At 44.5% G+C, this 23351-nt stretch overlaps 1 protein-coding gene across 1 annotated transcript; it reads left to right on the forward strand.

The window, feature by feature from the left end:
- The first annotated feature begins 19232 nt into the window (after positions 1 to 19232).
- LOC109776769 (beta-1,2-xylosyltransferease XAX1) lies at positions 19233 to 22773 on the forward strand. The gene is made up of 5 exons (XM_073511437.1): positions 19233 to 19564; positions 19766 to 20017; positions 21189 to 21218; positions 21260 to 21343; positions 21434 to 22773. The coding sequence occupies exons 1-5, from the start codon at positions 19327 to 19329 to the stop codon at positions 22636 to 22638; spliced, it is 1809 nt and encodes a 602-aa protein (XP_073367538.1). The 5' UTR covers positions 19233 to 19326; the 3' UTR covers positions 22639 to 22773.
- Positions 22774 to 23351: the final 578 nt, after the last annotated feature.

The following is a 23351-nucleotide window of genomic DNA, read 5'->3' on the forward strand; positions in this document are numbered from 1 at the left end:
AATCATAGTTGAACAATCCAGACATGCCAAAATGAAATTAAAGTCCGAGCGTGACGAATCACTCGTCGGACACTATCCAGCCGCTTGTTCCGCACCCCTCCTTGCCTCCTGCTCCGTCTTCATCCTTTCTGCATCCTTGCCTCCTCTTCCCCTGCTGCCATAGCCGTCCTTGCCTCATACTATCTGTTGGAAATATGCCCTAGAGGCAATAATAAATGGTTATTATTATATTTCTTTGTTCATGATAATAGTCTATTATTCATGCTATAATTGTATTGTCCGGAAATCGTAATACATGTGTGAATACATAGACCACAACCTGTCCCTAGTAAGCCTCTAGTTGACTAGCTCGTTGATCAACAGATAGTCATGGTTTCCTGACTATGGACATTGGATGTCATTGATAACGGGATCACATCATTAGGAGAATGATGTGATGGACAAGACCCAACCTAAGCATAGCATAAAAGATCGTGTAGTTTCGTTTGTTAGAGCTTTTCCAATGTCAAGTATCTTTTCCTTAGACCATGAGATCGTGCAACTCCCGGATACCGTAGGAGTGCTTTGGGTGTGCCAAACGTCACAACGTAACTGGGTGACTATAAAGGTACATTACGGGTATCTCCGAAAGTGTCTGTTGGGTTGGCACGGATCGAGACTGGGATTTGTCACTCCGTGTGACGGAGAGGTATCTCTGGGCCCACTCGGTAATGCATCATCATAATGAGCTCAATGTGACTAAGGCGTTAGTCACGGGATCATGCATTGCGGTACGAGTAAAGAGACTTGACGGTAACGAGATTGAACAAGGTATTGGGATACCGACGACCGAATCTCGGGCAAGTAACATACCGATTGACAAAGGGAATTGCATACGGATTGATTGAATCCTCGACACCGTGGTTCATCCGATGAGATCATCATGGAACATGTGGGAGCCAACATGGGTATCCAGATCCGGCTGTTGGTTATTGACCGGAGAGGCGTCTCGGTCATGTCTGCATGTCTCCCGAACCCGTAGGGTCTACACACTTAAGGTCCGGTGACGCTAGGGTTGTAGAGATATATGTATGCGGAAACCCGAAAGTTGTTCGGAGTCCCGGATGAGATCCCGGACGTCACGAGAGGTTCCGGAATGGTCCGGAGGTGAAGAATTATATATAGGAAGTCAAGTTTCGGCCACCGGGAAAGTTTCGGGGGTTATCGATATTGTACCGGGACCACCGGAAGGGTCCCGGGGGTCTACCGGGTGGGGCCACCTATCCCGGAGGGCCCCGTGGGCTGAAAGTGGAAGGGAACCAGCCCCTAGTGGGCTGGGGCGCCCCCCTTGGGCCTCCCCCCATGCGCCTAGGGTTCGAAACCCTAGGGGGGGAGTTTCCCCCTTGCCTTGGGGGGCAAGGCACCCTTCCCCCCACTTGGCCGCCGCCACCCCCTTGAGATCCCATCTCTTGGGGCTGGCGCACCCCCCAGGGGCCTATATAAAGGGGGGGGGAGGGAGGGCAGCACACTACGACCTTGGGCGCCTCCCTCCTCCCCTGCAACACCTCTCTCTCTCTTGCAGAAGCTCGGCGAAGCCCTGCCGGAGACCCGCTACATCCACCACCACGCCGTCGTGCTGTTGGATCTCCATCAACCTCTCCTCCCCCCTTGCTGGATCAAGAAGGAGGAGACGTCGATGCACCGTACGTGTGTTGAACGCGGAGGTGCCGTACGTTCGGCACTCGGTCATCGGTGATTTGGATCACGGCGAGTACGACTCCGTCATCCACGTTCATTGGAACGCTTCCGCTCGCGATCTACAAGGGTATGTAGATGCACTCCTTTCCCCTCGTTGCTAGTAGACTCCATAGATGCATCTTGGTGAGCGTAGGAAAATTTTAAATTATGCTACGATTCCCAACAGTGGTATCAGAGCCAGGTCTATGCGTAGTTACTATGCACGAGTAGAACATAAAGAAGTTGTGGGCGTTGAGTTTGCCAATTCTTCTTGCCGCTACTAGTCTTTTCTTGTTTCGGCGGCATTGTAGGATGAAGCGGCCCGGACCGACCTTACACGTACTCTTACGTGAGACAGGTTCCACCGACTGACATGCACTAGTTGCATAAGGTGGCTAGCGGGTGTCTGTCTCTCCTACTTTAGTCGGAACGGATTCGATGAAAAGGGTCCTTATGAAGGGTAAATAGAAATTGGCAAATCACGTTGTGGTCATACGTAGGAAAGAAACGTTCTTGCTAGAAACCTACAAACCACGTAAAAACTTGCAACAACAATTAGAGGACGTCTAACTTGTTTTTGCAGCAAGTGCTATGTGATGTGATATGGCCAGAAGATGTGATGAATGATATATGTGATGTATGAGATTGATCATATTCTTGTAATAGGAATCACGACTTGCATGTCGATGATTATGACAACCGGCAGGAGCCATAGGAGTTGTCTTTATTATTTTGCATGACCTGCGTGTCATTGAATAACGCCATGTAAATTACTTTACTTTCTTGCTAAACGAGTTAGCCATAGAAGTAGAAGTAATCGTTGGCGTGACGACTTCATGAAGACACAATGATGGAGATCATGGTGTCATGCCGGTGACAAAGATGATCATGGTGCCCCGAAGATGGAGATCAAAGGAGCATGATGATATTGGCCATATCATGTCACTATTTGATTGCATGTGATGTTTATCATGTTTTTGCATCTTATTTGCTTAGAACGACGGTAGCAAGTAGGATGATCCCTTATAATAATTTCAAGAAAGTGTTCACCCTAACTGTGCACCGTTGCGAAGGTTCGTTGTTTCGAAGCACCACGTGATGATCGTGTGTGATAGATTCTAACGTTCGAATACAACGGGTGTTGACGAGCCTAGCATGTACAGACATGGCCTCGGAACACACGCAATACACTTAGGTTGACTTGACGAGCCTAGCATGTACAGACATGGCCTCGGAACACGGAGGACCGAAAGGTCGAGCATGAGTCGTATAGAAGATACGATCAACATGGAGATGTTCACCGATCTTGACTAGTCCGTCTCACGTGATGATCGGACACGGCCTAGTTAAGCTCGGATCATGTTTCACTTAGATTACGAGAGGGATGTCTATCTGAGTGGGAGATCATTAAATAATTTGATTAGATGAACTCAATTATCATGAACTTAGTCTAAAATCTTTACACTATGTCTTGTAGATCAAATGGCCAACGTTGTCCTCAATTTCAACGCGTTCCTAGAGAAAACCAAGCTGAAAGATGATGGCAGCAACTATACGGACTGGGTCCGGAACCTGAGGCTCATCCTCATAGTGGCCAAGAAAGATTATGTCTTAGAAGCACCGCTAGGTGATGCACCAATCCCACAGAACCAAGACGTTATGAACGCTTGGCAATCACGTGCTGATGATTACTCCCTCGTTCAGTGCGGCATGCTTTACAGCTTAGAACCGGGTCTCCAAAAGCGTTTTGAGAAACATGGAGCATATGAGATGTTCGAGGAGTTGAAACTAGTTTTCCAAGCTCATGCCCGGGTCGAGAGATATGATGTCTCCGACAAGTTCTTCAGCTGTAAAATGGAGGAGAACAGTTCTGTTAGTGAGCACATACTCAGAATGTCTGGGTTGCACAACCGCTTGTCTCAGCTGGGAGTTAATCTCCCGGATGACGCGGTCATTGACAGAATCCTCCAGTCGCTTCCACCAAGCTACAAGAGCTTTGTGATGAACTACAATATGCAGGGGATGGAAAAGACCATTCCCGAGGTATATTCAATGCTGAAATCAGCGGAAGGGGAGATCAGAAAAGAACATCAAGTGTTGATGGTGAATAAAACCACCAAGTTCAAGAAGGGCAAGGGTAAGAAGAACTTCAAGAAGGACGGCAAGGGAGTTGCCGCGCCCGGTAAACCAGTTACTGGGAAGAAGTCAAAGAATGGACCCAAACCCGGGACTGAGTGCTTTTATTGCAAGGGAAGTGGACACTGGAAGCGGAACTGCCCCAAATATTTAGCGGACAAGAAGAAGGCCGGCAACACCCAAGGTATATGTGATATACAAGTAATTGATGTGTACCTTACCAGTACTCGTAGTAGCTCCTGGGTATTTGATACCGGTGCGGTTGCTCATATTTGTAACTCAAAGCAGGAACTACGGAATAAACGGAGACTGGCAAAGGACGAGGTGACGATGCGCGTCGGGAATGGTTCCAAGGTCGATGTGATCGCCGTCGGCATGCTACCTCTGCATCTACCCACGGGATTAGTTTTAAACCTCAATAATTGTTATTTAGTGCCAGCTTTGAGCATGAACATTGTGTCTGGATCTCGTTTAATTCGAGATGGCTACTCATTTAAATCCGAGAATAATGGTTGTTCTATTTATTTGAGAGAGATGTTTTATGGTCATGCCCCGCTGGTCAATGGTTTATTTTTGATGAATCTCGAACGTGATGTTACACATGTTCATAGTGTGAATACCAAAAGATGTAAAGTTGATAACGATAGTCCCACATACTTGTGGCACTGCCGCCTTGGTCACATTGGTGTCAAGCGCATGAAGAAGCTCCATGCAGATGGACTTTTGGAGTCTCTTGATTACGAATCATTTGACACGTGCGAACCATGCCTCATGGGTAAGATGACCAAGACTCCGTTCTCCGGAACAATGGAGTGAGCAACCAACTTATTGGAAATCATACATACCGACGTGTGTGGTCCAATGAGTGTTGAGGCTCGCGGAGGATATCGTTATGTTCTCACTCTCACTGATGATTTAAGTAGATATGGATATGTCTACCTGATGAAACACAAGTCTGATACCTTTGAAAAGTTCAAGGAATTTCAGAGTGAAGTTGAGAATCAACGTGACAGGAAAATAAAATTCTTACGATCAGATCGTGGTGGAGAATATTTAAGTCACGAGTTTGGTGCACACTTAAGGAAATGTGGAATAGTTTCACAACTCACGCCGCCTGGAACACCTCAGAGAAATGGTGTGTCCGAACGTCGTAATCGCACTCTATTGGATATGGTGCGATCTATGATGTCTCTTACCTATTTACCGCTCTCATTTTGGGGCTATGCTTTAGAGACTGCCACATTCACTTTAAATAGGGCTCCGTCTAAATCCGTTGAGACGACACCGTATGAATTATGGTTTGGGAAGAAACCTAAGCTGTCATTTCTAAAAGTTTGGGGATGCGATGCTTATGTCAAGAAACTTCAACCTGAAAAGCTCGAACCCAAATCGGAAAAATGCGTCTTCATAGGATACCCTAAGGAAACTATTGGGTACACCTTCTACCTCAGATCCGAAGGCAAGATCTTCGTTGCCAAGAACGGGTCCTTTCTAGAGAAGGAGTTTCTCTCGAAAGAATTGAGTGGGAGGAAAGTGGAACTTGATGAGGTGATAGTCACCCCTTCTGAACCGGAAAGTAGCGCAGCGCGGGAAAATGTTCCTGTGGTGCCTACACCGACTGGGGAGGAAGTTAATGATGATGATCATGAAGCTTCGGATCAAGTTACTGAACTTCGTAGGTCCACAAGGACACGTTCCGCACCAGAGTGGTACGGCAACCCTGTCCTGGAAATCATGTTGTTAGACAACGGTGAACCTTCGAACTATGAAGAAGCGATGGCGGGCCCGGATTCCGACAAATGGCTAGAAGCCATGAAATCTGAGATAGAATCCATGTATGAAAACAAAGTATGGACTTTGACTGACTTGCCCGATGAGCGGCGAGCCATAGAAAACAAATGGATCTTTAAGAAGAAGACGGACGCGGATGGTAATGTGACCATCTACAAAGCTCGACTTGTCGCTAAGGGTTATCGACAAGTTCAAGGGGTTGACTACGATGAGACTTTCTCACCCGTAGCGAAGCTGAAGTCCGTCCGAATCATGTTAGCAATTGCCGCATACTATGATTATGAGATATGGCAGATGGACGTCAAAACGGCATTCCTTAACGGCTTCCTTAAGGAAGAGTTGTATATGATGCAGCCGGAAGGTTTTGTCGATCCTAAGAATGCTAACAAAGTATGCAAGCTCCAGCGCTCAATCTATGGGCTGGTGCAAGCATCTCGGAGTTGGAACATTCGCTTTGATGAGATGATCAAAGCGTTTGGGTTTACACAAACTTATGGAGAAGCCTGTGTTTACAAGAAAGTGAGTGGGAGCTCTGTAGCATTTCTCATATTATATGTGGATGACATACTATTGATGGGAAATGATATAGAATTCTTGGAAAGTATAAAGGCCTATTTGAATAAGTGTTTTTCAATGAAGGACCTTGGAGAAGCTGCTTATATATTAGGCATCAAGATCTATAGAGATAGATCAAGACGCCTCATTGGTCTTTCACAGAGTACATACCTTGACAAGATATTGAAGAAGTTCAGTATGGATCAGTCCAAGAAGGGGTTCTTGCCTGTATTGCAAGGTGTGCAATTGAGCACGGCTCAATGCCCGACCACGGCAGAAGATATAGAAGAGATGAGTGTCATCCCCTATGCCTCGGCCATAGGGTCTATTATGTATGCCATGCTGTGTACCAGACCTGATGTAAACCTTGCCGTAAGTTTGGTAGGAAGGTACCAAAGTAATCCCGGCAAGGAACACTGGACAGCGGTCAAGAATATCCTGAAGTACCTGAAGAGGACTAAGGATATGTTTCTCGTTTATGGAGGTGACGAAGAGCTCGTCGTAAAGGGTTACGTCGACGCTAGCTTCAACACAGATCTGGATGACTCGAAGTCATAGACTGGATACGTGTATATTTTGAATGGTGGAGCAGTAAGCTGGTGCAGTTGCAAGCAAAACGTCGTGGCGGGATCTACATGTGAAGCGGAATACATGGCAGCCTCGGAGGTAGCACAGGAAGCAGTCTGGATGAAGGAGTTCATTACCGACCTAGGGGTGATTCCCAATGCGTCGGGCCCAATGACTCTCTTCTGTGACAACACTGGAGCTATTGCCCTTGCGAAGGAGCCCAGGTTTCACAGGAAGACCAGGCATATCAAGCGTCGCTTCAACTCCATTCGTGAAAGTGTTCAAAATGGAGACATAGATATTTGTAAAGTACATACGGACCTGAATGTAGCAGATCCGTTGACTAAACCTCTCCCTAGGGCAAAACATGATCAACACCAGGACGCAATGGGTGTTCGATTCATCACAATGTAACTAGATTATTGACTCTAGTGCAAGTGGGAGACTGTTGGAAATATGCCCTAGAGGCAATAATAAATGGTTATTATTATATTTCTTTGTTCATGATAATAGTCTATTATTCATGCTATAATTGTATTGTCCGGAAATCGTAATACATGTGTGAATACATAGACCACAACCTGTCCCTAGTAAGCCTCTAGTTGACTAGCTCGTTGATCAACAGATAGTCATGGTTTCCTGACTATGGACATTGGATGTCATTGATAACGGGATCACATCATTAGGAGAATGATGTGATGGACAAGACCCAACCTAAGCATAGCATAAAAGATCGTGTAGTTTCGTTTGCTAGAGATTTTCCAATGTCAAGTATCTTTTCCTTAGACCATGAGATCGTGCAACTCCCGGATACCGTAGGAGTGCTTTGGGTGTGCCAAACGTCACAACGTAACTGGGTGACTATAAAGGTACATTACGGGTATCTCCGAAAGTGTCTATTGGGTTGAGATGAGATCCCGGACGTCACGAGAGGTTCCGGAATGGTCCGGAGGTGAAGAATTATATATAGGAAGTCAAGTTTCGGCCACCGGGAAAGTTTCGGGGGTTATCGGTATTGTACCGGGACCACCGGAAGGGTCCCGGGGGTCCACCGGGTGGGGCCACCTATCCCGGAGGGCCCCATGGGCTGAAAGTGGAAGGGAACCAGCCCCTAGTGGGCTGGGGCGCCCCCCTTGGGCCTCCCCCCATGCGCCTAGGGTTGGAAACCCTAGGGGGGGAGTTTCCCCCTTGCCTTGGGGGGCAAGGCACCCTTCCCCCCACTTGGCCGCCGCCCCCCTTGAGATCCCATCTCTTGGGGCTGGCGCACCCCCCAGGGGCCTATATAAAGGGGGGGAGGGAGGGCAGCACACTACAACCTTGGGCGCCTCCCTCCTCCCCTGCAACACCTCTCTCTCTCTTGCAGAAGCTCGGCGAAGCCCTGCCGGAGACCCGCTACATCCACCACCACGCCGTCGTGCTGTTGGATCTCCATCAACCTCTCCTCCCCCCTTGCTGGATCAAGAAGGAGGAGACGTCGCTGCACCGTACATGTGTTGAACGGGAGGTGCCGTACGTTCGGCACTCGGTCATCGGTGATTTGGATCACGACGAGTACGACTCCGTCATCCACGTTCATTGGAACGCTTCCGCTCGCGATCTACAAGGGTATGTAGATGCACTCCTTTCCCCTCGTTGCTAGTAGACTCCATAAATGCATCTTGGTGAGCGTAGGAAAATTTTAAATTATGCTACGTTTCCCAACACAATCTACATTTGTTAATCTCCTTCATCCTCTGTTTCGGGTAAGTCGGTTTTTTCTTACGCTGAATTTTTTACCTACCCCTGTTTCAGGTAAGCCATTTTTGCTACTGGACTTGAAGCTCATTACACACTGTCTGTTTTTTTATTATATGAGTTTTTTACTTTTTCTTTCCTTTTTATTTTTGAGTCAAATTTTCTTTTTTTTACATGGGTATTTTTGCATGTAGGGTGAGTGGAAATGATACACACATGTATTATACAGTGTGTGTAAATTATACTAGAGTGTGAGAATTGAGTTAGGCGTTTTGGAACTTGGCCTCCATGGAGGTGAATTATTTTTGAAAAGTTCAGGGTGAAATAATACCCGTGATGTGATGTGTTTGTGTGTGAATTTCAGGATGAAATGCCTTAAAATGTGATATGTGCAGACACAAAATCATGGACTTTGAGGATGAATAACGCATCAACTAAAAGACATCAGTTTTTTTGTGTAGTACTCATTTTAGCGTATTCCATTCGACAAATTTACACATTTGTGCATTATGTTTGTAAGTATATGTGCATTTTTTTTTCATTTTTCACTACAAGAAATATGTCAACTTGTGACCATCACTATTCGTCGCTGAAAGGTCATTGTTTTTCATTTGCGACCTTTTGTGACCAAAAACAGATGGTTAAAAGCTGACAGTCGTAAACTGAAATTCACGACCTTCTTTGTGATATGTAAAAGGTCGTTGGTTCTTCGACCAAATTTTTGGTCACTAGCAGCCTCCCCAGGCCACGTAGGATCCAGCGTGGCAAGCTGACGTGGATAAGAATCAGCCCAGTCCAATTCAGTGTTTATATGGGCCGAGCCCATTAATTCAGCCCATTTATATATATATATTTCCTATCAATTTTTGCTAGCTACATGGGCCTAGCCCAGCAATTCGGCCTTTTTATTTTCTGGGCCATGGCCTTTTATTGGATATTGATTTTCTATTTTCGTCCATTATATATTCAAGCTGGTCCCACTAGTCAGATGGGTCCCACTTGTCATGTTCATCTCTCAAATTGGTCCCACATGTCAGAAATGAATAAATTAGACAGATTATTTTCATAAGTAGCCCCACTGGTCAAGTTTCAATTTCACCAGTTTCCAAACCACAAACATAATCAATATTTCAAATAGAACAAAGAACACATAAAATCCATCAAATATACCACTAAATATATCTATTACAATATTTACAACACAGATATGCTACAGTATGCTGCTCTTCACTGAGTAGTACTTCACGGCTTCACACTTGCTTCACACTTCACACTTCACACTTGAGCTTCTGTAAAAGAGGAACCACCACAATTTTAAGTCTACAATACAACAATTGATACTAATCAATGATAAAAACAAAAACAAGTAATAGATTCAAATGTGAAGGCAGCATGAAACTAGTGATACGACAACATGCAGAAAACACTACAATGTAATACTGTTGCAAGTTCATATCAGCTCAAAATCAACACCAAACTGTAGTGTATGCTAATGAGGGATAAGACTAATATGATGTGCCAGATTGCCAGCAACCATGCTTACATGCATCTTCATATTTCAAAACGCCCAATAGACTAGTTAGCTGGCAAAACACTAAAGAAGGCATAGACAGAAACGAAGGTAACATGCATGACATCAAAAAATAGTAAGCACTGAACCTACATCATATCTACAGTAACATCACCAATCAGGTTGCATGTGTTATGTTAGAAATCAAGAATCAAAAGGACTTCAGCTTGTTTCAAATATCTTGCCTCTGTTGCTTCCAGTTCAGTAAAGAAATGGTCGAGCAGTGAGCGCTTCGGCTCATGGACTTATGATAGCGGCCCATCCAAACAAACAGACAATGTAGGAAAAAAGAGGATCTGAGGAGAACAATAGACTAATCCAGAAGCAGAATTTGGCACCTACACAACCTAACTAATAATGCTTGCAAGAACAACGAGGCAATGATGGATAAGGACATATAATCAGCAGATATCCAATAATCCAATCACAGGCATTCACAAACAGTACATGTCACACTCCCATGACATATGGTTTTGTTACCACAGGGTTTACTCATAAACTATTCTCAACAAGACTCCCATGACATTGTTTACCTTGGGTCAAAGTCTATGGGGAGGTCAATCAGAGGTCCAACCGAAGCCCCTTCTAGGAGGGCTCACATAGCCCTTTACGCTGTATCAGAATTAACACATATTTTAGATGACAGAAATAGAATCCTGGACACACCAGCAATAATCGACTTCTGACTAGCAACGGCAAACAGATTTAGACACAAGCAATTTTATAGCACGATGAAAATTCTATGTGCAGAATTCATGAATGAAATTATAGTAGTAGCACAAAGGACCCTCACAGACATTTGTAATAGTACGCAAACTGACCTTGTGCATTGTACATGTAAGGTAAGGTAAATAGAGTTCCCAGCAGACAATGTATTCTAGTTATTAAACAAATGCTCGCCAAGATAATCAGTACAGTGGTGAACCCAACGCAGTAATAATCGAAAGGTGATACTAATAAGCAGTAGGAACCTTCCTACTTTTGTGATATAAAACTAAAATCTGACCAATTTTGTAGCAAGTTAAAGTTACTTCAGATTGTGAACAGTTAGCTCGACTAACATTTTCTGAACAACAAAAAGAAAAGATTGTGAACAGTTACTTCAGATTGTGAACAGATACTAATAAGTAGTAGGAACCTCCCTACTTCAAAAAGAAAAAGAACAGACACTTCCAGTTTGTATAATCTGAAATTGAACACTGAAATTTAAGAATGAAAAGATGATTGAAAACTGAAAGAGGTTAGCAAGTTGCTTGTTGGTTTCATCACAAGTACCAGGAGTATTTTTAAACCTACACAAGTCATTTTTAAACCTATGCAAGTACCAGGAGTATTTCACTCCTTTCCAGTGCAAGTACTCAAAATTTGTTTGAGTAGCAAATCTAGGAGTACTGGAGAACTCCAAGTTAAATGTACTCAAAGCAACCACCAAAATCTCTCAATACCGGTCACAACAAGTAATCAGAATACAGCAGCAACAATTGCAGTACCCCGATAGCATTGCAGGATAGAAAGCACATAATACTGGTAGGCACACTATTTTAGCACGGGAAACAAACAATATATTATATGATAAAAAGGCATATATATCCTGCCTTCGTAGGGCGACTGCGCAGGCCCAAGGACCATGACATTGAAGTAACGCATTCTTAAATTATGATAGCATTAATACAGGCATTGTGGCAGGCCCCAAACCTGTTCAATTGCGAGTTATCCGCCAGCTATATGAACTGTACCACCAGAAGCCAGTTCATAAGAATACATCAATTAATTAAGCTGCGGCCACAAGGGAGTGGACCAAGTACCATCTCAAGTACCTAACGAGTGTCGGACGGCGGATTCGCAATAAATCGCAGAGAAGCTCATCCCCTATTGATTATGCAAGCTACTCACATCCACGCATAATATTAATATCTAACAGCGCAACAGAAAAAACGATGGCAAGCAAAATTATCAAAGGGTGAACCAGTATAGCTGATGCACAACGAAACATGACCCAGAGCTTCATGCGGTAGATCCTGGGATGCTCCTCCGTCGGCGTTGGCAGGCCCCTCGCGACCACCTGGTACTGGTGCAACTGCACGAGCACGAGTGCCAGATGGTAAGTTCAGATCACACGACGAGAACTAATCCCCGTGATAGCGGTGCGTATGAGTAAGAGGGGCTCACCCTGACCGCGACCATCTGGCCGGAGTTGCTGAGGTCGCCGTACGTCGGTCTGGGGCGATGGGCTTGCTGTTGTGCGATGCTGCGACGGGCTTCTGTTCGCGGGAGCCGTGCCAGCCCAGGGCCCCGCCGGTGACCTCCGACGAGGGGAGGGAGGAGGGAGGCGACCCCCATCACCATGGCTGCCAAATCCCTCCCTCCGGATCGAGGCCGTGTCCGCCAGATCGGCGTGGCCAAGGCCGCCAACCCGCCTCGCCTGCTCGAACTGGGCCTCGAGGAGAGGAGGTGGTGGCCGTCGATGGTGGGAATGGCGGGCGACGGCGGCAGCGTCGTCCATCTCTGCCTGGATCGCGCGCGTGGGGTTGCGGGGAGGGGAGGGGAATTGGCTCGCGAGATTTGGTCGCGAGGGGGCGACTCGGACAGGAGGGGTGGTGGAAGGGAGGATGACCGGCGCTGGGGGCGATGAGGAGGTCTTCGGCGGCGGGGATGGGGGAGGCCGGCGGCGAGGTTGGGATGGCAGAGAGAGGGAGGTCTGGGTCTGGGAGAGGGAGATCTGGGAGGAGGTGGCGGCGGCGACGCGCTGAGGGAGGAGAGGTGGACGGGTGCGGGTTAGGGTTTGGGCTGCAGATGGATGGCTGGATGGAGAGGTGGAGAGTTGGACGGATGGATGGGCGGCCATGTCATCGATCCGTGTGACAACTACACCAACCAATGAGAATAGAGCACATATAATTGTGTTTTTCCTTTTGTTTTTCTTCTACTTTTACACATGAAAAAATCAAAAAAAAAAATGGTCTCACATTGTGCACAAGTTTGTATCTTGAATGACAAACAATGTTGACTAAGGAATTTTTCATTTTCTTTGCACGAAAAATTCATTTTCCATTTTTCGACTGCCTAACATATTTTTTTTAAGAACCAACCAAATAATTGTTACAAAATTGGACGAAATCAATTTTATAAAATACTAGGCCATATTTAATGCATAATTAACCAAATGGTTGGGTGTCAAAAGCTTTTATCCACCTCTCGTGAAAAAGACGAATTTCTGCCGATTAAGCTGCAAGCGGGTCAAATTTCAACTGCGGCTGCCTCATAGTTTGCTATTTATTTTTCCAAAAAATCTTTTTTAGGTACAAAAGTATCTATTTAATCAGAGAAATACCAACAGTTTTCCAAGATTCAACCACTAGCTAGGAACGGTCATGCTCGCCGTTTCGACCGCACTTTGAAACGGGTATAAAAAATAAAAAAAATCAAAAAAATGGAAAACCTTCGCATTGTGTCATTATATGTGGTCAAGTTACCAGGAAAAATAATAAACTTGTAATACGGCAATTATTTTAAAAAAGTGCTCTCAGAAACGAGTTATCATGTGTGGAGATCAACGGCTTTCAAGCCAGATGATCAATCTTATAGCCACATTCATGGCATAGTTTGTCCAAATGATTTCATATTGTGCACAAGGGTGCATATTGGAATGGCAAACAATGTTGCCTAAGGAAGTTTTCATTTTCTTTGGACGAAAAAGTCATTTTCAATTTTTCGAGTGCCTAAAATGAGGTTTTTTTGTGAAGAACCTACCAAATAATTGTTGTAAAATTGGACCAAATCAATTTTCTAAAATACTAGGCCATAATTCATGCATAATTGACCAAATGGTTGGGTGTCAAAAGCTTTTATCCACCTCTCATGAAAAAGATAAAATTTCTGCCGATTCAGCTGGAAGCGGGTCAAATTTGAACTACAGCTGCCTCATAGTTTGCTATTTATTTTTCCAAAAAATCATTTTTAGGTACAAAAGTATCTATTTAATCAGAGAAACACCAAAATTTTTCCAAGATCCAACCACTAGCTAGGAACGGTCATGCCCGCCGTTTTGACCGCACTTTGAAACGGGCATAAAAAATTCGAAAAAAATCAAGAAATTGGAAAACCTTCGCATTGTGTCATTATATGTGACCAAGTTACCAGGAAAAATAATAAAATTGTGATACGATAATTATTTTAAAAAAGTGTTCTCATAAACGAGCTATCATGTGTGGAGATCAATGGCTTTCAAGCCGGATGATCAATATTATAGCCACATTCATGGCATAGTTTGTTCAAATTATATCATATTGTGCACAAGGGTGCATATTGGAATGCCAAACAATGTTGTCTAAGGAAGTTTTCATTTTCTTTGGACAAAAAAAATCATTTTCCATTTTTTGAGTGCCCAAAATGAGGGTTTTTTGTGAAGAACCTACCAAATAATTGTTGTAAAATTGGACCAAATCAATTTTATAAAATACTAGGCCATATTTAATGCACAATTGACCAAATGGTTGGGTTTCAAAAGCCTTGATCCACCTCTAGTGAAAAAGACAAATTTCTGCCGATTCAGTAGGAAGCGGGTCAAATTTGAACTGCAGTTGCCTTATAGTTTGCTCTTTATTTTTTCCAAAAATCATTTATAGGTAAATAAGTATATATTTAACCAGAGAAACGTCAAAAGTTTTCCAAGATTCAACCACTAGCTTGGAACGGTCAAGCCCGCCGTTTTGACCGCATTTTGGAACGGGCATAAAAAATTCAAAAAAAACAAAAAATTGGAAAACTTCCGCATTGTGTCATTATATGTGACCAAGTTGATAGAAAAAATAATAAACTTGTAATACGACAATTATTTTATAAAAGTGCTCACAGAAATGAGCTATCATGCGTGAAGATTCATGGCTTTCAAGCCAAATGATCAATCGTATGGCCACATTCATGGCATAATTTGTTCAAATGATCTCATATTGTGCACAAGGGTACATCTTGGAATTCCAAACAATGTTGCCTAAGGGAGTTTTCATTTTCTTTGCACGGAAATTTCATTTTCCATTTTTTGAGTGTCAGAAATGAGTTTGTTTTCTGAAGGACCTACCATATATTTGTTGCAAAATTGGACCAAATCAATTTTATAAAATACTAGGCCATATTTAATGCATAATTGACCAAATGGTTGGTGTCAAAAGACTTGATCCACCTCTGGTGAAAAAGACAAATTTCTGCCGATTCAGTAGGAAGCGGGTCAAATTTGAACTGCAGCTGCCTCATAGTTTGCTCTTTATTTTTTTCCAAAAATCATTTATAGGTAAATAAGTATCTATTTAATCAGATAAACATCAAAAGTTTTCCAACATTCAACCACTAGTTTGCAACGGTCAAGCCCGTCGTTTTGACCGCATTTTGAAACGGGCATAAAAAATTCATGGCATAGTTTGCTCAAATGATCTCATATAGTGCACAAGGGTGCATCTTGCAATAACGAACAATGTTTCCTAAGGGAGTTTTTATTTTATGTGGACAAAAAACCAATTTTCCATTTTCTTTAGTGCCCAAAATGAGGTTTTTTTGAAGAACCTACCATATATTTGTTGCAAAATTGGACCAAATCAAATTTCTAAAATACTAGGGCATATTTAATGTATAATTGACCAAATGGTTGGGTGTAAAAAGTTTTTGATCCACCTCTCGTAAAAAAGACAAATTTCTGCATATTCATTTTTCATTTTTCGAGTGCCCAAAGTGAGTTTTTTTTGTGAATAACCTAACAAATATTTTTTGTAAAAAGACTTCTTCATTTTTCAAGAATATTAGACCATATTTTATGAACAATTTTGTATACACTAGAAACATTTTTTATAGATATTAAAATGTTCTAGTTACATCATTAACATTTTTAATAAATATTTTGATGTCTAATGTTTTGATCACATGTCTACATTTTTAAGACACATTGTACATATTGTTTATATATGTTTAAATTTTTTTCAAGTACATGATTAACATATTTTCATATATTCCCGACAAGAAAACATCTTTTCATACATACGTTTTGATGTCTATCTTTGTTTTTACACATTGTACATTTTTGTATACATATAAAACATTGTTGATATTGGTTAGAAAAATTTAAATACATAAAAAACTTGTTATTTTTCCATTTTCATTGGGCCGAATATATGTTTTTTTGAGTAATATGAGGGCATCCCACATTTCTTCCTGGATGGGCCGAGGCCTACATGGCACACATTTTTTTTTAAAGAAGGTGGCCTCGTTCCACCGAGGCCCAAGCCCACCTTGAGCGACACCTTAAGTACCAATGCATCCACGTTCACAACCTCATGACCATTTATATTGGTCGTAATCAGGTAGAAATAAGGTCGTTGACCACTCTTGTGTACTTTATGACCATTTGGTGTAAGGCACTTTCAGGGTTTGAGCCCTTCCAAGCGAAATGGTCGTGGATTTACGACCAATTCAGCCGGGTCACTAAGAGAAGGTCATAAGTTGACATATTTCTTGTAGTGTTTGTGCAAATTTGAATTTTGATCATTTCAAATTTGGCCTACATGGAGGCCAAGCTCCATTGAGTAGTTTCGGTTAAAATTGCACTCTTATATGCTTATTCTTTGCATATTGAATACATTAATTTCAGTGCCAAGTTTTTAAAATTCTTTTTATTTCCCTTTGAAGGGCAACAAATTCATTCTTTCTTAGAAAAAAATCATTATTTCGATTTTTTTAGTTTTTATTTCATATAATTTTTTCTTTAAGGGTAATAGCACTGCTATTAATTCATTCCTTCTTAAGAAACTTCTTGCAAAATTCCGCTATTATATGTTTATGCTTGCATATTATAGAAACGTAATTCCTGCGTTTATTACGTGTAAATTTTGTCATTTTTATTTTATTTTCTTCCTTGAGAATAATACTAATGATAGTAATTAATTCTTACTTTGAAATTTTTATTATTTTGATTTATTTTTTATTTCATTTCATTTCTTATTTAAGGGTATATCAATGCCCCTAAATCATTCCTTATCATGAAACTTCTTTTGCAAAAAGTTCACTATTATATGCTTGTTCTTCCATATGATAAGAACATGAAAAAAAATTATGTGCAAATTTTGTCATGATTTGCTTTAAATGGTTACAATTTCTTTCTTCTTAAAGAAAGGTAATACCAATGCCACTAATTCAATTTTCCTTATAAAACTTTATTATTTTGATTGTGTTTTTTTTTGTTTCTTTAAGGGTAAATATTAATGCCACTAATTGGTTCTTTCTTAGGAAACTTCTTTGTTGCGGAAATCCCACTATTATATGTTTATTCTTGCATATTATGAAAAAACACAATTTGTGTACATATTTTATGCAAATTTTACCACTATTTGTTTTAGTTTGTCATCTAGAAAGGTAATAACAATGCCACTAATTAATCTTCCCAAGAAAACTTCATTATTTTGATTTTATTTTTATTTCAGTTTTCCGTTTAGAAAACTTCACATCTTATAAGCATGCCTACATCGTTGATCATCATCCTCATGTGAAGATTTATTGAGCTCTAACTCTAATACCTGCGTTGGATGGCACAACACGTCCAAACCGCGTGGTCCGGACGGTTGCAGGAGGTTTGAGGGTCGACGTTGAAGATGCCCTAATAATATTGCAAGCCCGAAGTACATTTTTCGGAAAAGAAGGGATAAGTAGGTTTACGATAATTAGAGGACCCCGTATAAAGACGTGACCCGCAAAATAACCGCCAAAATACGGGTCGGCGCGGAAAATGCTATGCAATCAGACCTGCAAACACGTCTGACCCGTAATTTTTTTTGCGGGGCGCGGCAAAAGTTTGCCCTCAACCTTTAGATTCACGGGATGGGAGGCCGACCCAAGCTCGCCCCCTATCCGCAGCGAGATTTGGTGCGAGGGAAATTTTCGCACGGCCGTTCCCGCTCCCCACCCCTCGGCCGCCATTGCCCCGCCACCGCCCGCTCAGATCCATCTTCCCCAGCCGTTCTTCGGCACCATGGAAGCCTCCCAGCCGTCCCCCGTCACCGTGGAGGTCGTGCATGCCCAATCGCCTCTTGCGGATCTCGTCGCTGGTCATGTCACCCCCGCCGTCGCTCAAGGCACCACCACGCCTGCCCGCCAGCGGCAGGGCAACATGGTCGTGCAGGGCGGGAATCCGGCTGGCCCCGCCGGGAAGGCACGCGCGCCGGGCGCCACCGCTGTTGCTTGATCAGCCCGGCCGCTGGCGGAGAAGGTGGGCAAGGTTTCGAGCGTGAAGCGCAAGAAGGTTCCTACAAAAAGGCCGACGCCTTCAGCCCCCCCTCCCCCCCCCCCCCCCCCGGCAATAGGTTCCCCGGTGATGCGGGTCGACGCGGGCTGCGGCTGAGCAGACCCCGCGTAACCGACCCGCAAATCAGTTCTTCCATAAGGTGTGCAGTGTACTTAAACAACCAGTTGGAGTTGAAGACACACATTTAATTAAAACAACAAGCTCGCAATATAAACTGTGGCACTGTAGCAACAAAGACATCTTTGTTTCCCCTTTTGCAAGGCGACTAGGGCGCAGCTTCCTCCTATCTATCTCAGCCGGTGAGCCCGTGGATTCTCTTCCTCTACCTGCCACTCTAGTGGCCGGTGGTGGGGAGGGCGATCCTAGTGCCTCGGCTCTGAATAGTAGATAATTAGGGTTTAAATCCTCTCAAGGGCTGTGCTCGGACAAATGACGATTCTTCATCTTTGAGTCAGTTTTTCGGGCACCGATCCTCTTTGAGTTTGTTCGACAGGATGGATTAGATGGAGCTCCGATGTAGAATTCTGCTAGCTCCTCGCAGTGGCGAGGTTAGGGTTTCACGCCGTGCATGCACGGTGTCTAGATTTGGTGTAAGGTTCTTCAGACTGATTAAAGGGTCTAACGGCAACGGCTACGGCTTTGTGGCGTTGGTCCTTAGAGTCACATGCACGAAAACTTCTCGATTGTCATCGGCAAGGGCTGGCTAGCTTTGATATGGAAGTGGCGCCAGCAACATGTTCTGGTGGTTTGGCGTTATAGTCGTGGTCGGTTGTTCAAAAATGTCGATATAATTTTTGTTATGTTCGGGATATTTTGTACTCATGGTGAATCTTTATAATAGATCCGAGTCATTTAAAAAAAACAGAGCAAGCATAATAATTGCCACTTTCCACCATGTGCCACCTCCACACATGTCGCGGCGTCACACACACATACTTCTCGCTCCACTGCCCCCTGAGCCAGAGCTCGGCAAGCCATGGCCATCCCACCGCAGCACAGCAGGGGCAGCAGAGCTATCACGACGAAGCCTTTCGCTGCTGTGAGAGAAAGGAAGTCCAGGCTGAACTACACTGTCGCGGCCAAGAACCTGGGCAAGCTGGAGCCCAGGCAGCTCGCCCTCCGACTCCGACAGCTCGCGGCGTGCCTCCTCGTCCTCGTCGCTTGCGCAGGCGCGGCCAAGCTCCTCTCCACGCTGCTCTCGCCACGGGTCCCCTGTAAGTAATCGATCATCAGACCCCCTACAGATCGAGGCATCTTAGTTGGGTTTCCTCGGTGCTGGGGAAGGGGAATAATCGCGCCGGCGACGAGGCCGAAGGTGGGGCGGATCGACCAAGAATCGTCCATCCTTTGAGGTTCCGAGTTTTCTTGATTTCCCATCCATCTGATCTGGATAGTGTCACTGTTTGTATCTTCAGGGATCGAGCCAGGGTCCAGGGCGGCGAGTTCTTGGGACCGCCGTGCTAATGTGGATGCAGATGTACCACAAGGGCATAGTACCTCTCCGGTTCTTGCAAAATCCGGCAGTGATCCATCAGAAAGTTCACCAGAGTTAGGTGAGGAAAAGAGGCATGCATTCCATTTATCATTTCCCATGTTCAGCTACAGTTGCATGTTTCGAAATCCAGAGAGTGGCACCAGCAAGTGTCCTGGACTACGCCCAGGACACTGTTAGCATCCAGTGGCAGTGCAAGGCAAGTACTACTGTGTTGTGCATTTTTGGGTTTGGGTTTTTCTGATCTGAGGCCCCACATTCAGTCCCATAATTGACATGTCCCTCAATTATACATGCATTGGCTGGTATATATGATGATGTAGTGGAGTATGCTGGAGTCATTGCTCTGAGTTTGGTGCTTCTATAGTACTTGTACTGTTTTCAGATTGTGGCTGAGATCTGTAAGGATATTGGATTCAGTCATTGGAAGCAGCTGCCTATCCTAATTCTTATCTTTCTCTCAACAGAAACTGAAATTCAAGGCACTAATTTGCAAAGTAATACTCCCTCTGTCCCATAATATAAGAACGTTTTTGACACTAGAGCAGTGTCAAAAACGCTAGTGTTAAAAACGTTCTTATATTATGGGACGGAGGGAGTAGTACAATACAATAATTTTCTGTACCCCGTCTGCACATACTCTAAGTTATCCTTTCCCCTCTTCATCCAGACTTGAATGTTTCAAAATTCAGAGTGGCATTAGCGAAGTGTCTTGGGACCACAACATACTCCGCTACACCGCTTGCTAGCATTCAGTGGGAGTACAAGGGAAGTACTGTGTTGTGCATGTCTAAGGCTGTATTGGGATTTTTTGATCCGGGCCCCAGCTTGAAGAAGCAGTTTCCTTTTCTAGTGCTTATTTCCTCTCAAACATAGGTTCAAATTTGATTGAAACAAAATAATTTTCTGTTCCCCTTCTCATTCTAGGTCATGAATCTTTTTTTTTTTGCGAGGATCTAGATCAAGGGTCTGGTTCCAAGTGTTCTAGGTAAAATGGTATTCATAATCATTGGCTAGTGGTAAATTAATATAGTTGGCTCTTCGTAGTTCTAACATAAGGGATTGGTATTGGGATTAGAATATGGGTAAGTGCTAGAACACTTAGAAATGGTGACCATGGAAATCGACAATTTATTGGACTTTACAGTGTCGAATTTCGTGAAAAACGCAATGTATGTATTCTGAATGATAACTAGGAAATGCCGTATGCTAGCGCTGTAGGTGATACTCAGCTAACTTTTCATGCAGACTATGATATCTCCCAGGACATGCTCATTTTTACTACACGATATGTATTTTTGTTCACTGGTTATCTTTGCTAATGTTGACTGTTGTTTACTGTTCAGTGTTGCCCGTCGTGGATCCTGAACTTAGAAGTGACAGTGTCAAGATTAAGACATATCAGAAAATAAATTAGGGAAAGAGGGACAATATGCATCCTCCCCAGAGTCCATTCCCCATCTTGAAATGGATGGCTCTTACAGCAAATCTCCACAGTCAGGTCAGATAACAGCCATATACAAAATATTAAAGATTTGGCAACAAATTTTCCTTATGCTAACATGGAGATGGTACTGATTTTCTTTTCCAGCAACAGTTGCAGAGATTGAAGTTCCAAAGCCTAAGGGTAGTATCAGTTGTGATGATAAGACAAAAGATGAAGGCTTCCCCTATGCAAGGCCAATTGTCTGCAAGATGTCCGGCGACGTTCGGATTGCTCCAGGAAGCTCATCAGTCATTCTAACTATGCCGCTGTATCAAAGCGCGGAAGGGCGACGCGTTAGGCCATATGCTCGCCATGATGATTCATTGCCGCCTCTTGTGAGAGAAGTGGCCATTAAAACAGTTGCAAATGGAAGTGACGCTCCTGAATGCAGCGTCAGACACGGCGACATACCGGCAGTGGTCTTCTCGGTCGGCGGCTACACCGGAAACTTCTTCCACGACATGTCAGACGTGCTGATCCCACTGTACCTGACTTCATTCCAGTTCAAAGGGAGGGTGCAGTTCTTCGTCACCGACTACAAGCAGTGGTGGGTCAAGAAGTATAAACCGATTCTACAGAGACTGTCGCGCTACGACATTGTCGATTTCGACTCGAACGATGATGTTCACTGCTTCCACCATGTGATCCTTGGACTGCTGAGGGATAGGGACCTGATCATACGCCGGCATCGTACAAGAAACCCGAAGGGACACTCCATGGTGGGATTCAAAAGACTCCTGCGCCGCGCCTACGGTCTCCGAAGGGACAGGCCTCTGGCCCTCGGCGAAAACCCCGGCAAAAAGCCGAGGATGCTGATCATATCTCGCCGAGGGACACGGAGGCTCCTGAACCTGCACCAGGTGGAGGCTATGGCGACATTGGTAGGATTCGACGTAACGGTCTCCGAGGCCAGGGACAACGGCATCAAGAGGTTCGCAGAGACGGTGAACTCTTGCGACGTGCTGGTGGCGGTGCACGGTGCTGGCCTGACCAACCAGGTGTTCCTCCCGGCGCGGGCGGTGGTGGTTCAGATCGTGCCGTGGGGCGGAATGGAGTGGATGGCCACCAACTTCTACGGTGAGCCGGCGCGAGGCATGGGCCTGCGGTACCTCGAGTACCGCATCACCGGAGAGGAGAACAGCCTAGCCGGGCGATACCCGAGGGACCATGCCGTGTTCAGGGACCCCATGGCCATCCATGCACAGGGGTGGAAGGCGCTGGCGGAGGTGGTGATGACGCAGGACGTGAGCCTCGATCTTGACAGATTCAGGCCTACACTCCTACGTGCCCTGGACCTTCTTCAAGATTAAGTTCATGTATCCTTCTTGATTCTTTTTCTTCCGAGGTAAATAGAGCGCATGCATGCATGTATTGGACAGTTTTGTATAGACTGGATTACTGTGTTCATAGTAATGGAAATGTTACACGAAATGGAATTGAATAAACCTTTGTTAGGCCATCATGCAGTAATGATTCTCTCACTGCATGCCATCTGTCTCAATTCCTCCAACGAATCACTAGAAAGCCAGAGAATTTTATTACTCTAGTTCCCAAACATATCTCGTGAGATCATCATCAGTACTAGATGATGGCCCTCAACTCTCAGACGCAGCACTGATCTATTCATCTCTCTTATGACCTCTTATGTAATGTAGTACGTATTTGCAAATTGCAAAAGCTATATGTGTTCATGCCATGGTCGGTGGCGGTGGCGGTGGGAGGGATGGGAGTGGCGGGAGGGGTGGGAGTGGCGGCGGTAGGGATGGCGATGGCGGTGGCGGTGGGGATGGGGCTGGGCTCTCGGGGGGGCAGTGGGGGTGGCAGGCGGGGCAATTGGCCTGGCACTCTTGCTGCGTCTTGAAGCACTTGGGGTAGGGGAACAGGAACGCGCAGCAGCCGCACTCCTCGTAGAGCTTGTCGTCCAGCTTGCACTCGCGGTGTATGCAGAATTTTATGTACAGCTTCCCCTCCTCCATCGCCACCGTCTTGTTCCCGGACACCACCGGCGCCGGCGCCCTCGTCC

Source organism: Aegilops tauschii, chromosome 3, assembly GCF_002575655.3.
Source record: "Aegilops tauschii subsp. strangulata cultivar AL8/78 chromosome 3, Aet v6.0, whole genome shotgun sequence".
Lineage (NCBI taxonomy): Eukaryota > Viridiplantae > Streptophyta > Magnoliopsida > Poales > Poaceae > Aegilops > Aegilops tauschii.